General features: G+C 31.0%; 2 protein-coding genes across 2 annotated transcripts in view; one reads left to right on the top strand and one right to left on the bottom strand.

The window, feature by feature from the left end:
* Positions 1-15,658, bottom strand: part of side-VII (sidestep VII transmembrane protein) — a 446,220-nt gene that overhangs the window by 331,880 nt on the left and 98,682 nt on the right. The gene's annotated exons all lie outside the window — the stretch shown is intronic.
* On the top strand, positions 3,139-3,722 carry LOC143200490 (uncharacterized). Its single transcript, XM_076410929.1, has 2 exons — positions 3,139-3,445; positions 3,501-3,722. Exons 1-2 carry the CDS (start codon positions 3,143-3,145, stop codon positions 3,633-3,635), a joined length of 438 nt encoding a protein of 145 aa, XP_076267044.1. The 5' UTR covers positions 3,139-3,142; the 3' UTR covers positions 3,636-3,722.

The following is a 15,658-nucleotide window of genomic DNA, read 5'->3' on the forward strand; positions in this document are numbered from 1 at the left end:
TTTGGAGAGGGTTCATCGTATGTAGTACACTCGGATTACTATCGATTGTACTTCGGAGTGAAATGATGGAGCCATATCCATTGCCACATATCGACGAAAAAACTCTGGTTTATTACGCTTGATCATCTTCAAAAACTGCTCCGATTCATCAACTCGTCGTTGTTTTTGGTCAAAATTGAGCTCGCGTGGCACCCACTGTGCACAGAACTTTCTCATTCTCAAATATTCGTGAATTATGTGATGTACACGTTCAGTTGATAACTTTAGAGTGTCTGCTATTTCATTCAATTTCAATTTATGTTCAATCAAAATCATTTTGTGGATTTTTTTATATTTTCGTCGGTAACAACCTCTTTTGTGTGTCCACTGCGTTCACCGTCTTCGGCGCTCATTTTCCCACGTCCAAACTTAGCGTATCAATAATTGATGGTTGATTTTCCTGGGGCAGTGTTCGCAAACTTGCATCAAGCCAAGTTTTTGCTTCAACTGTATTTTTTCCCTTCAAAAAGCAGTATTTTATCAACATGCGAAATTTCTTTTTATCAATTTTTTTCACAATAACAAAAGTTGTTTCACTCAATATGCTATAATTCACAAACTAATAATCCGACAGTGGTCAAATTTATACACGCATCTTTTGAGAATTAGGGCTGACTAAAATACATATAGATTTAGTTCTATTTGCGCCATCTAGATGTCAGGCCAGGGACTTTTCAATTGACATGTTAGTCGTACAATGGAGTCAAATTCTACTACATAAAGCCCAAAATCATTATACGACGTCTCTCAGAGGGGAATTTATGATAACGTAGATTAGTTTTAACAATCAACAATGTTTACCAAGCTTTTAATGATCATGGGTTATCTACTATATTACATTTCAAGACGTATATCTGAATCTATATCTCTTCAATATTTTAATATATAATAAAGTGCAATACGACACGAAGGTACAATAAAGGCCCCAAAAATCTAATTAAATACATTTCGACGTCTTCCTGTATCTTGTTCTAGGATAGTGATCCTTTTGAACTACACATAAATAAAATAAAGCTGCTACTAGAGTATAATATCTTGGTGAAAATACGAAGTGTCAATGCAAAATATTAGACAACCTAACCTAACTGTTCATTTCGATGGTTTTAACATATCTATACTTTTTCGTTTAGTATTCTGTCCGTAAGTTGTTCAGTGTATATAGATGCTAATGCTAGCATATATTGGCATTTCAGAGCCACTTTAACACATGCAGAAACTTATGATGTTGCTGCTCAGTCATATTCCAATTGACGGTTTTAGTTTTAGTGATTTTAAAGTGGTAGTCTTGTCAATATCAATGACAAAGAATTGCCCGGAGAGGCAAAAATTTCGAATTCAGTGAATTTAAGCGGCGACTCTCGAATTGCAAAAGCTATTGGACCAAGAGCCAACTCAAACTCCCAAAGTACTTTTAGACAGCTTCGCTGAGCTTCTTCATTGTCTCCCAAAGTAAATGAAGAACTCTGCTACACATTGTGCTTGGAATGAAAAATATATCTTCTGCGAGATTTAAAATCGCAAAAAGTCATAGGCTAATTAAGGTGAGGGTCATCCATATTGACAATGATGCGAAATATTTCACGGGTAAAAAGTTTTGCTGTGTATATGGTAGGAACAGCAAAGTCAGTGTATCATGAGCCGAAGAAACCGAATGAAACTGTTACCATAGAATATAGAATATATATAATGTTAACTTAATACAAATATTTTCAGAATTCTTTTGCGTGGTCTCAGCAGGAAGGCGCTAAGAACGTCATTTCGCTGAATTCCATTGGCTGTAAAGAAGATATTTTAATAGGAAAGCATTTCATTGGTCAAGGACTTCATACGCATCACCTGACCAACCTCTGAGGTCACTTTCTACTGACCAATTAAATTTGAAATTATACCCAAATGTAATTTTTCAAAATAATTTATTGAAATAATATTCTATATAAAGACAAATATTATACAATATCATAAAGCTAAAATATAAGTATGTAATGAACATAAATAAAAAATAATGAAGTATAAACATATAAATAAAAAATAATTAAATGTGAATAAGAAAGGCTTCAATCTAATTGAATACATAAGATATCTCCTGGCAAATATAATCAAAATTGTCTATAGCGCTTTTTCCCTTTTTCATATATCCTTAGTGTTATCAATTTAAATAAGATGTATTAAATTTTTTATCTTTCTATTCCCTCATTCTGAAAGCAGAGCAGCACGTCTGCGTCTGTTTATATTTTATTTACTTGTTCAACACAAATATGTATTGAGACAAGTTATAATTGTTTTTACAATGTTATTGTGAAATTTGTGGAAAGGATCATTAAAACCGTTAAATTTTATAATATATGTCAGAGTGGAGAAAACATAGCAAAAAGTAATACTTTAAAGAACACCAACAAAAAATTAAAATGTATGATATACATAAAATTTACTACTGTGCTCTACTGTGAGTTAAAGCGACAGTTTAAGGATCAGTTAATAATATACTAAAACAAGGATGATAACCTCTTGTTTATAAAATCAAGCTTATCTTGTTGATCTACAAATTGAAATATTTTATTTAGTATTAATGCATTTGTTAACATGTTTATTGAAAAGTTTATCACGGTTAAGGAGCCTTGAGCCAAAATATTAATTATAAGTATGTCAATTGTTTCAAGTAAACGAACCCCTTAAAAGTAATTAAGTTTTTAATTGATGGCACTTTACAAGCAATTTTTTAAAGGGTAACTAAAACTTTTCACGTAACGTTTACCACAACACTTTTGAGAACGAAAATACATTATAATCAAATAATAGTTATTATAATTAAGGCATAAAAATGCTGATCATACTCAATGTCAGACACACAAAAATGGCGTCCTAAACAAACCATAGCAACAAACAATCGGGTTATAGAATTTGGCCAATCAAATGCTTTTGTGAGGAAATTCAAATGAACCAATAAAAAAGTGGTCTTAGAGCCAGCATTCGTTGGACCACACAAAACATTTGCTCGATTTCGCCTATTTGAGTAAAACCTCGATATATACTCTATGATTTCAACTTTCAACTTCCATTTTGACATGTTAACGTTTCGTTATTTTTACAATTTTAGAATACGTCAATGTCAATTTCTAGCTATGTTATTATTTTACTCCTTTTATTCGTCAATAACATAGAAAACAACATAAACATAAAACGGTTAGCACCTATTCAAGTTCAGTACGATGCTCCGAATCAGAAGGTCACCACCAGAAACCACAATGAGTTCTCAATCGTAGGTAAGCTGGTTCAGCTAAATTCGAATCATGATTCCAAATCGTTTAACGATAATTACGACAATTTGGATGACGTCTCGTACATTGATGATGGTAGGAGCAAAATATTGGCTAGGGGTAAGAAAAACACCAAGGAATGGGATCATTGGGTATTACAGTAGTTAGTTTTAATGATGGATAAATTTGAATGATACAGTATTTTAGGGTAAATGGTCTTCATGTAGTGTGACTTGTGGTGTGGGGAAGATGACAAGATGGCGCCACTGTCTGTCGAAAGGTTGTGCCTCAGGAGAGAAGGAAGCCCAAATTCGTAGCTGCTCAATGAAGCCATGCCCTTGATCAACTTGTGTTAATATCAAATACAGAAATGTCTAAATAACAATCATTTTGTATCGCCAATAATAATAATTAATAATTCATAACAGATACACCATAAATTGTTCAATCGCTATAACTATTAAGGTTTTCTAATTTTAGTATTGATTAAAAAATGTATATTAAAAATAGGAAATATATACAAAGAACACCCTTCTCATATCAATTTAGAGCAAATTAGGCTCTTGATATCAACGCATTCAAAGCGTTGATGAGACAAAAGTCTAAGGTGTCTCAAAAACTCAAAAAGTTCTTTTGCTAATTGGCACATAGAAATGGACGATGTACAATCGCGGTGTATTGAGAGCTGTGTATAATATTTACATAGTTGTTTGATATAAGACCCATATATATGAGTTTCAAACGAAATAAAAATCCACTCTATCTGTATTACAATTCGAATCATATACGACAATCATATAGGCAAAATAATTTGAAGCAAATGATCATTTTAACAACAACTGAGACTGTGTTATAATACTGACAGTATCGCAGAAATAATACAAAGCAAATTTTCCTTCTTAAATGTTCGGCGGTTCCAAACTGGAACTTATTTGAACACTTTCATCTTTCATCCAAGAGATTTCTACTGATATTAAAAATGTTCGACTATAGTGCTAAATTGTATTAAATAAGAGTGAAATGACAGTTGGTTTGCATTGATTTATCTATGTATTTATATAGTATATGGTATATCCTATTAGATAACTCTCTTTCAAGGATTTGTCGTTTATTGCATATCTATACATAGGTATAAAGTTATCCATGCATAAACCGATAAAGTAGTGGTATTTTAAAGAAAAAATAAATATACAGCATTTCTTGAAGTGTGTATAGAATTTCCTGTATTAGTAGTAACTCTAAATTTATTCGAGATATTTGAAGACAAAGAACTGAATGAAAATGTCATGGTATATTTTAATATCAATTTGCTAATTGACATCAAGCAATTAAACGGTCTGATGATACATAATTTTATTTATCAAACTGAATTTTTTGTCACTTCTGATCACTATTTCTTCCCATGATGATGTACAATCAAACCAAGTAACACCATCCTCGCGTTTGAAATAATTTGGAACAAAAACGGATCTATATCATAGAAAATGCTATAGCTTTTCGCCCTTGGGATTATTGTAGTTTATCCACTTTTCATCTGTAGTTACTACAAGCTACAGACGCTATTTGTTGTTGGTTTAAACTATTCAGTCTAATAATATGGTAACCATTTGCCTCCCTTCCTCTCATCGCTTGTAAATATCCTGAAAACTTCTATTTTGACTTTTAATTATTATTATAACTATTTTGAACTCTTTTGGTCTTACAGGTCGTTCTTTGTTATTTATATTAAAATTATAACTACAAACAGAGCAATCGCCATAAGTTCCTAAATTGTATTTGGCGGGCTTTAACAGCAGTTTATTGAAATCAAACAATAAACATAATGAATGTTGAAGACGTAATTTTAAACGACTAACAACTATAATAATACTAAATGAAAAGTTGTTATTTTATGAAGACAAAGGTATCTACCTAAATGAAATAAACATAATAAAATTGAACAAAAACTGAAAAAAGAGTAACCTTCATCCAGAATATACAACATTTATTCGATAAGATTTGAGATAATACTGCTTTCGGCGTTTTGTTTTTTGATGGAAACAAAAAAGCAGTTAATGCCATATTTCGATCATTCTCTCCCCCAAAAACCAAACATAAATAATGAACCAGCCTTCCATCAAAACAAATAATATATTTGAGGGAGCCGATATAGCCACGTCTCCATAATATAACACAAAAATACTTTTAGAGCGTAACAGAGAAGTGACTTTAATCGGAAATATACCATCTCGTTTATTGTTTTATAAAATACCGTTCGAATTTGATTTAATAAATGGTCGTCACGCGTAACGGTGTTTCCCATATTGCCATCAAAACACTTTTCAGATATGTGAAGCAATTTCACGGCGATATATAAGCCGAGGCTCCGTCATGAATATACAACAAAGAGAAGAAAAAAACGGGAATATCAACATACATAACTCAAAAGGTGAGCTCTGTTCGTATAGTGTGTTTCTTCGGTGAAAGCATAAATAAATATTTCTAACATAAAATGACGTTTTTAAAATGTTAACGATTTTTAATAGATATATATTAGTGTTAGGATCATCGAGTGAAAAAGACTACCGGCTGTTACTAAGAAATAGGCATTTATAATAATGAGACTCTAATATTCTAAAAAATATATTTATTTTCAAATTACAGCTATAATTACTAATAGAAATAAAAGCAGGATATTTAAAACTTGGCCATATTAAGTAAAACACCAATCAGAATCGTTACGAAACAATAACGTCAGTTAACAATTCCAAACCGTCATTTCCGCAGAACGTCAGAACTTTTTAGCGCTCTGCGATTTTGTTTTGATTATTTTTCTTATGTTTCATTGATAAAAGAAAAAAGTGAAGTGCTATTTATCATTAATAAAGATTTAAATTAATATTTTAAACTTTCGCCGAAAATCACTATCGACTGTTTCAGTCGCTATTCTTGGTTCGACTCATTTTAATACTATTTACTGTCGACTGTTTCAATCATGTACTTTTAGTTACTATTTTCGGTTCTACTAGTTTCATTCAACTGATTTTTTACATTCCGGCTCTGTCGTTAAAAATTAACTATCTCCGTCCTTTCCTCTCCCACAACTTATACAGGAAAGAATTCTCACATCTTCGTCTGACATTGCGAATGGAAAAAAACAGCTGAACAGTGCATTTTACTAAAAATAGTAATTACTATTTTCAGTCGCTAGATTTTTTACTATCCACTGTTTCGAGTATAGTTCTCAACGCTAGTTTAAATAATGTACATTTCATCGTGCATTTTCTTAAACCTCTAACAGCTCTGTGGTGTCTCTCTACGAGTATATATATATATATATATATATATATATATATATATATATATATATATATATATATATATATATATTTATGTATATATATATATATTTATGACAATTCTACGTATTTACTTTAAATGGAATAGAAGTTACAAGCGCGTGACATAGTTGAATTGTGCTCTGTTAATCGGTTTGGAGTGCATGCTATACACATAATAATTTTGTGTTATAATTAGACATTCTAATGTGTATCGATGGCCCCGAATACATTAATAAAAACTTCAACCAAGTTGTGTATGTTCGTTCTGAGACTGGAAAATGTCATTAGACCTTGTGAGACGGGAACCAGATGGTATAATATGAACATCGGTAGTTTACTGAAAAAAGATAATTCTAATGTATATATTTACTATTTCCAGTATCTTTAATTATGTCTAAAATGTCATTAACGTACTAACAAGCTGAATAACATTGTTGATAACATTTGAGGTTAAGCCTCAATTCTTTTGTTTATTGTGTAGATGAGTCCCTAATAATTTCGTTATATTTCCGGTTAGCAATTAAAATAGAAAATTATAATTAATATAATGCGATGGGTTTAGTCGTACAAGTGTACATTAAGACAGAATATATTTCTAGAAGATCGATTGCCAAGCAGACAGAAGACAATGCGCTTCTAAGTCAAATATGAATTAAGCTGAAATAGTCCAATAATTTCTACAAAAAGTCAAATATCTGATTTATTGTACATAACTTAATTCAATGGGCTCCTCGATGGTTCGATTTGCCAATTTAAGAGTAATTAATACATATATGATTGGAAAATTTGATTTTATGGAGTTTTTATTGCCTAGTAGGTTTATGTTATGGCATTCAGAAGTTTCAGAAAATGAATGCAAACATTTAAAACAATACTTACGTCGAAATGATGTATGAGCCCAGATCTTGCCATTGAAGTCAAGAAAAGTAATATATACTAAGAAGAGATCTATTTTAAGATTTTATACGAGAACTTAATATATATAAGGCACACATTTTGTTAATTATTTTATGAAAAATTGGCAGTTTCACGTACTTCACGGCTGGCGAGTGACCAACTTTGGAGATCATCTCAGAAAACATACGGTCTTACCCAGCCAGGTTGCTGACATGATTGGTACAACTTGCCTTGTCAGATTTTGCATTCCTACTTTTCGCATGCTTATATATTATTAATTTGGCATCTTAAGTAGTGTACAGGAAGGTTGGAAGGTAACAGAAGTAAACTATGCAAGGGGAAACACATATAAGGACTTAGTCATCTAGCATAATATGTATGTTCTATAAATACATTAATATAGTAATAATTTGTTAAAAGTTGTTTAAAATATTTGAGAACCAAAATCGCGAGTTAAAAGCCCCAAAGCATTTAATTAAAAAGTATATAACATAAACGAACATAGTTAAATATTTTTAAAAAATGGGTTATACAATATTAAACACAACTGCATATCTATATATCGTTTTGCCAAAAAAAATACAGCTTAATTGATTTTTGTTGTTTAATAAATTTTTCGATTAAATATTTAATAAAACCTGAAAAAATATTGTTGAAATATTTCCAATACAAACATTTAATAATAGAATTTTGTTTTCAAAATGCAATATTATACAATACTGTTATAAAAAATTAAAGGATTTTTTGCAGTATAAGTTCAACAAGAATATAGAACTATTATCAAATAAATTATCAAAATATTATGAGAATGTTGGTGTTTTCATCGTATTAAATTTAATTTCAATAAATCAGTTTCGATTATGTACAAATAAATGTATCAATTAGCTAGCTATTATTAATATAAGTAAATAAATATAGATATAGAAACAAATTTATTAGGATACTAATTATTTTATGCTTATTACTTTTGAGCCTAGTAAAATATCGCAGTTTCATTTCATTATCATATAATATACAAATAAGCCTAATAACTGCACCTTACAAAGCTAATATCTTGTCCAGATAATACGAGAACCCCAACATGTTTATGGGAAATATTTTTAGCTTGTTGCAGTTGCACTGATTATTAGTATGGATATGATGACTAAAAATTAATATATATATAACTGTAAAATCACAGAAAAGATAGCGTCTACATACCTTGATGTTAGTTCTGTTCGAGATTAAATTTACGAAATGTATAAATACAGTGAGTAGGGTTTGCAATATAAACATAATTTCGAATAATAATTTCAGAGGAAACTTGGATTGGAAAACATCCATAGAAAACATAGAGATATGCAGCTCTTTTAGTCTTGTACCATTGGGTAATATAGGATTTAAATAGTGTAAATACCACCAATAAAAATGTCTAATGAAAATCCCAGATATTGCTTTTAAAAGAGTCCATATTTAAAAGCATATAATAAAGATAAGGGAAATTGATTATTTAATTTCAGTATTGCGAAGATATGGATATTTCAAAATAGAACACTGGGTCACTCTTGCTAGTCACATTAATAAAAAGTGTGTAGGACACAATGATAAAAGTTAGAATAACATTTGACTAGGTTTTGTTAGTCATAATGTTTTAAAATAATTCATTGCAGATATATTGTTCTTCATGCTGGTAACTGCAATGCTTTTATTCCTGACCGAGACTTAGAGTTTTCCTGTAAGTCTAAGCGTACTTCCTTTAATTCCGTAATTTTTTGCTCTGGTTTGAAGATCATCTGTTAATTAATGTAGAGGAAGTTATTGTTATGGGACAATGCACCATACTATGGAATAAACTTGAATGAAGAAATTTGAATGAATGAAGAATGGACAAAGAATGGAATTATTTCAAATTGTTACTTGGCAAATATAAATGGAATGTTTTATTGCATTCTATACAGTTTACTATTTTAGACATATGCCGAAAAAAGACACACAGCAGATTATGTGGTTGAATAATATGACCACAGAATAACACGGCTCCCTTTTCATAATTGCATGTTTATGGTACAGAATTACTATAATTGATAGGCATGCCGAGAAGGATATACAGGCAAAACTGTTTGGATATGTGGGTAGAAGCTTTGTTGACAGTAACACCTTTAGTCTGGATGAGCGCCATCAGACACACAGAAGACGAAATTGATTAATAAAGTAATATATTAGAAGTTATAGGTATTATTAGCAATAAAGTTAAGGTGAATATATAATTTATATAGTACAATTGTAGAATGTGGTGATAACAGTATTTTTGTTTCATAATTTTATTTACATTAGTATTTTGTTATATGTCGAAGCCAATATAAACTAAAAATTAATGTCGATGTTACAACATTGTGTCGTTTTGGTGTCATATATATTGATGCCTCGAGTTTACCATTTTGTTAGAGAGGCTATATTTATTATAATTAATGACTAAAATATCTAAAAAACAGCTTAGCAAGTATATCTAAAGAACATACGAAAAGATAATAATTTTTAAGAGGCAGTATACTAAAAAGAAAGGAGGGAAAAATGAAAATGGAAACCAGAAAATGATATATTTCTGGACCCCACGAAATAATTCATATATCGCATACGTACTCCGTGCAGAAGCATGGATATGTCGTCTTTGTTTATGTCGAATATTAAATTATTCTGTTATAGTTTCCAGAAAATGCAAATATTACCCAGGAAATAGGACATTCCCGCGCAAACATATTAAAATGGAAGGCAAATAAAAGCCAGAAGACGAATAAAAAAATGCGATTAAAAGCACCATCTTCTGCTGGGAGCCAATTTCCTCGACCTATGTCGTCTATTCTAGACCGAAGAGAAAAATCTTTTTGTTTTTTTGTTATAAAAAATGAGCAGGAACTGGTAGATTTGAAATTCCTTATTGAGTAGCCAGCGGGAATATTAAATAGGATTAGTTTGGTTTTCGTTAAAAGAACTGTCATGCAGTTGCTGAATATGAAATATGCAATACTATATTAGGGGGCAGATACTTGTGGTTATTGTATTAATTTAATGTTTTTTTAACATATTCCTTTGTTAGTTTAAATATCATATTCACAAATTCAAAAATCTCTCCAGAAATATGTACAAATATGGCTGTTTGAGTCTTTTTTATTGGTTACTTTGAATTGGTTTTAATTGACTAATTCTGATATAACAGGTTAATTGAAAAGTCCTCGGACTACCATAGTAAAACACATTTTTTTGCCAAAATTATTTTTTTTATTCAACATAATTCCCTTCAAGGGTGATATACTGATTATAACGACCTTCCAACTTTTCGATACCATTTTTGTACTACGATTTGTCCTTCAAAATAGGCCTTAGTTTCGGCGATCACCTCTTCATTCGACGAAAATTTTTCCTAGCGAGCATTCTTTTGAGATCTGATAACAAGAAATGGCCGCCGAGGGCCAGATCTTGAGAATGCGGTGGATGAGGAAGCAATTCGAAGCCTAATTCGATGGATTTTTGCCCTTCGTGTTCATTAACTTGTGACACGGTGCATTACCTTGGTGAAACAACACCTTCTTTTTCTTCAAATGCGACCGTTTTTCAGCGATTTCGTCCTTCAAACGGTCCAATAACGGTACATAATAGTCGCTGTTGATGATCATTCCTTTTTCAAGGTAGTCAATGAAAATTATTCCATGCGCATCCCAAAATATGGACGCCATAATCTTGTCAGCCGACTGTTGCGTTTTCCCATGTTTGGAGAGGGTTCATCGTATGCAGTCCGCTCGGATGACTGCCGATTAGATTTCGGAGTGACATGATGGAGCCATGTTTCATCCATTGTTACATATCGATGCAAAAACTCGGGTTTACTACGCTTGATCATCTTCAAACACTGCTCCGAATCATCAATTCGTCCTTGTCTTTGGTTAAAAGTGAGCTCGCGTGGCACCCACTTTGCACAGAGCTTTCTCATACCCAAATATTCTTGAACTATATGATGTATACGTTCAGTTGCTATCTTTAGACTATCTACTATTTCATTCACATTCAATTTACCGCCATTCAAAATCATTTGGTGGATTTTTAAATGTTTTCGTCGGTTACAACCTCTTTTGGGCGTGCACTGCGTTAACCGTCTTCGGTGCTAATTTCACCACATCTAAACTTAGCATACCAACCGTTGATGCTTGATTTTCCTGGGGCAGTATCCGGAAATTTGGCATCAAGCCAAGTTATTGCTTCAACTGATTTTTTCCCCTCAAAAATCAATATTTTATCAGCACGCGAAATTCCTTTTTATAAATTTTTTTCACAATACCAAAAGTTCACTCAGAATGCTATAATTCAAAAACTAATGATTCGAGAGCTGTCAAATTTATACACGCATCTTTTGAGGGTTAGTGCTAACTAGAAAACATATGGATTTAATTCTACTAGCGCCATATATGTGTCAGTCCGGGGACTTTTCAATTGACCTGTTGGATATTTGGAAATTTAATTATAATAATTTGATTACAATACATTTTTGATGTAAGAATTTTTGTCTACTCGAATGTACAGAAGTCAAAGAAATGGGACATCATTTTACTTGGAAGAATACGCCATTATTTTAAAAATGGATCTGGCAACGTTGTGGTTTAAGTCATTCGATAATATATAAATTAGATGTACTGTAATGTTAAAATAAGTTATATTTGATTACATTATATTCGTTTCATTATTTTATTTACACTAGAATTTTTGTTATAAGTCAAAGCCAAAATAAATTAAAAGTCAAAGCTCATGCGACAATATTGCGACACTGTGACGCCATAAACATTGATGACGAAACTCTTCAATTGAGAAGAAATCTATATGTTAAGCGGCCTCTGAGTTAAGCGCTTCTTCTAAAATAGCTTTATAGAATTTAATTTCCTCATTTGTTGGTGTGTTGCTAGTTCCTACGGGGGGTCTAAGAAAAAATAGAAAACAGCATATAAAGGAAAGTTATAAATGGCAAATTAAAGATGAGTCATCTGCAAGTTTGAGATAGAAGAGTAGAATAAATGAGCAAAGAACAATGTAAATTTATATAAAATGCAGGTAAAGAAATTATTCTTTTAATGGGCCTGGGGTATTTATTGATTTTGCAATACTTATTTGAGGTAAGAAATATGGATAAGAGATAATGATTACACGAAAACATAAATGAACTAATAAAAATTCGAATTGCATACAACATATAGGACAAACAGAAGAAATTATTAATTGTTAGCATAAGATATGTGACCATATGATATTTTATTCTTTGAACTTTGTGGCAATTGTTTTGGTTATTTATGTTTTAGAAGTAGGCTTTTAAAAAATTAGTGGTTAGTTTAATAATTGTAAATACACAAAATTATTTCGTTATATATATATATATATATGTATGTATATATATATATATATATATATATATATATATATATATATTCATATATACATATATTATATTGCTTCCTTTATCATTACATATTTTTGTTTATGATATAAAAGTAAAGAAATATCATGTATACTTCAAGTTCAAAGGCTCTGAAGTTGTTACAGTTTTGAAAATAATCTGTATTATGATACCTTGTTATTATGTTCAGTAGTTTACGACACTACTAAACATCTAAACTTATCAATGCTTTGTTGATTATTGAAACTAAATGGAAATTATGCTTAATAAAATGTCATTTAAAAGAGTGATTAATGAGTGTTAGTTCTTGGGTGAGTTATTTTAATATTTTTTAATATACAGATATATATTTTTTTTTAATATATTTTAAAGCCTACTTTTACCAAGTATGGATTTATCTGGACTGCACCTAAAGTTTAACGTGGGCTCCGAACCACGGTCCTCAGCATTAAGCCTACCGACTCTCGAGTGACCAACTTTAGAAATCATCCCAAAAGACATCCGGTATTACCCAGCCTGGTTACTGGAGTGACTGGGATCATTTCCCTTGTCGCATTTTACACTCTTGCCTAGAACATTCACAAATTTTAAACAATCACAAACATAAATTTACGATCATGCCCCAGCAGAATTCGAACCCGCGTCTATCGCAATAGTAGGAGGACCGTCCCACTGCGCCACCTAGTCGACTTATACAGATATTTATATATTATTTTAATCAATATTACAGTTCTGATCATATATTGAAAATATTGTGAAAATAAGTTTTAGCAAGTTATATAGCAGTTTAAAGTGATTCCATTTACTCTGTTATGATAGAAGCATCATTAACCTAATAAATTCTGGTCAAATTTCGACCACAGGGTGATTACTAGTTTTTTATAAAAGCCATAAGACAGTGTATTATGCATTTTACGAGTCTTGGGGGTACTAATATAAGGAAGATGATTTTTTATATAGTTATTAGAATTCTTATTGGGTGTCTACATTAAAAGAAAATTTCATATAGCAAAATGGAAAATAAATGCAAAGAAGAAAAAAACTATTATGGCTGTATAATTAACAAACTACAGTTAAATGTACCATAGTGTTAAAATAAATTATATTTGATAACGTTTTTGTTGAATTATTTTATCTATATTAGAATTTTGTTGTTGATTTTGTTGAAACTTCAGAGTTGGTGCGGCAAGATTGTGACGAAATTTAGATGACGTATGTACACAATAACTTTGAACAGACTAGATATAGATTATTGAGTTTCGCTGTATTTTGTTGTAATTTTTCCGGTATGGCGACATAAAGTGGCGTCGCGGCGCTCACCTCAGCCTCCGACCGTTACAAAACAAATTCCGCGACAAGATAGAGCGGTTGCTGACGCGAAGAAAAATGGCGGCGTCGAAGAGCGAGCGGAAACTTCAAAAGTAAATTTCGGAATAATGCGATGTGTAGTAAAGGTGAAAATTAATATTCTTGAAAGACGTACAATTCCCACGCCCGCCTGACTTTTAGAGTAAGTTCAGTGGCGTTCATCCGGTGATATATTGACGACGTTTGTTCATGACGGTACGTGTTAAGGTGCTCTTCGGGGACCCCTTTAATTTTATCCCGTTTTATTCGCGTCCCGGTTTTACGGAAAGATCATTTCCCGACAAAAGGGCGTTTTTTTCCTCCGGTAATATATTCGGGTTGGCGAGAAAGTAGTTTCATTTTTATATCGTTGAATAAAATTAGTTTTTTTGTTTATCGGATGTAAAGTGAGAGAAGAACATGCGATGTAATGATTAGATTGTCATGTTTTCCTATCGTTCACGTTATATCCTAACCATTGCGCGACATCTATCTTAACGCTGTTAATCTGTTAAATAATAAATGCAGAATTCTTTGTCCATAAAGCAGTTATGACTTTTCAGTCATTACTTGTTTTCTCCTTGTGCATGCTCCAAATTTTTCAACAATTCCGGTATTCCTACCTGTCATTTCAGTGAGAACACAGAGGAAATAAATATATAAATTCATAAGCTTATAAGAGCCACAAAGGCATTTGATTGGTCATTCCTATGGTGCGTTTATATTTATTTTTGGGTGCTATATTTTATGTAACACAAGTAAAGAACAGTGTTTTTAATAATTTTTTTCTACATGTTCATGATTTTGCTTCTTCTTTTATTCTGAAAAGTTGTTACAGAGTGTACAAAGAGCAAAATATTGAGACATTTTTTTTTTTTTTAAATATAGGATACTTATTTAAAAAACAGGCAGATTATCAAAAAAATCGCAATCGATTCGATTCTTGGTACCAACAAGTGGGCAATAGTATATAAATAATATGTGTTCTAGCGGAAAAATGTCAAAAATATGAAAGTAAATATGACTACACTACAGAGAGATTTGTATCATGAATAACCTTTGAATAGTTTCAATTCAGTTGCATTTTAAAGATTATAAAAAAATTTAAAACACGTTTATTAGAGTAGCTTCAATGGATTTAAGGGGTTAATTTATTTAAAGAAACACATATTTGACTTAGTATCGAAATCAATATATTGTGGCATAAGGATACATTTTATTTAAATATATTTTTAAAAAATTATTAACAAATTTTCTTATAAATAAATTTTAATTTTTTGTTATACATTATGTAATGGTTTTCAGTATAATATGTTAGAATTACTATGTTGAGAATATGGCTTATATATATATATATATATATATATATATATATATATATATATATA

Source organism: Rhynchophorus ferrugineus, unplaced genomic scaffold, assembly GCF_030347505.1.
Source record: "Rhynchophorus ferrugineus isolate W39M unplaced genomic scaffold, kcgeb_rfMv2 rfM8, whole genome shotgun sequence".
NCBI classification, from domain to species: Eukaryota; Metazoa; Arthropoda; class Insecta; order Coleoptera; family Curculionidae; genus Rhynchophorus; species Rhynchophorus ferrugineus.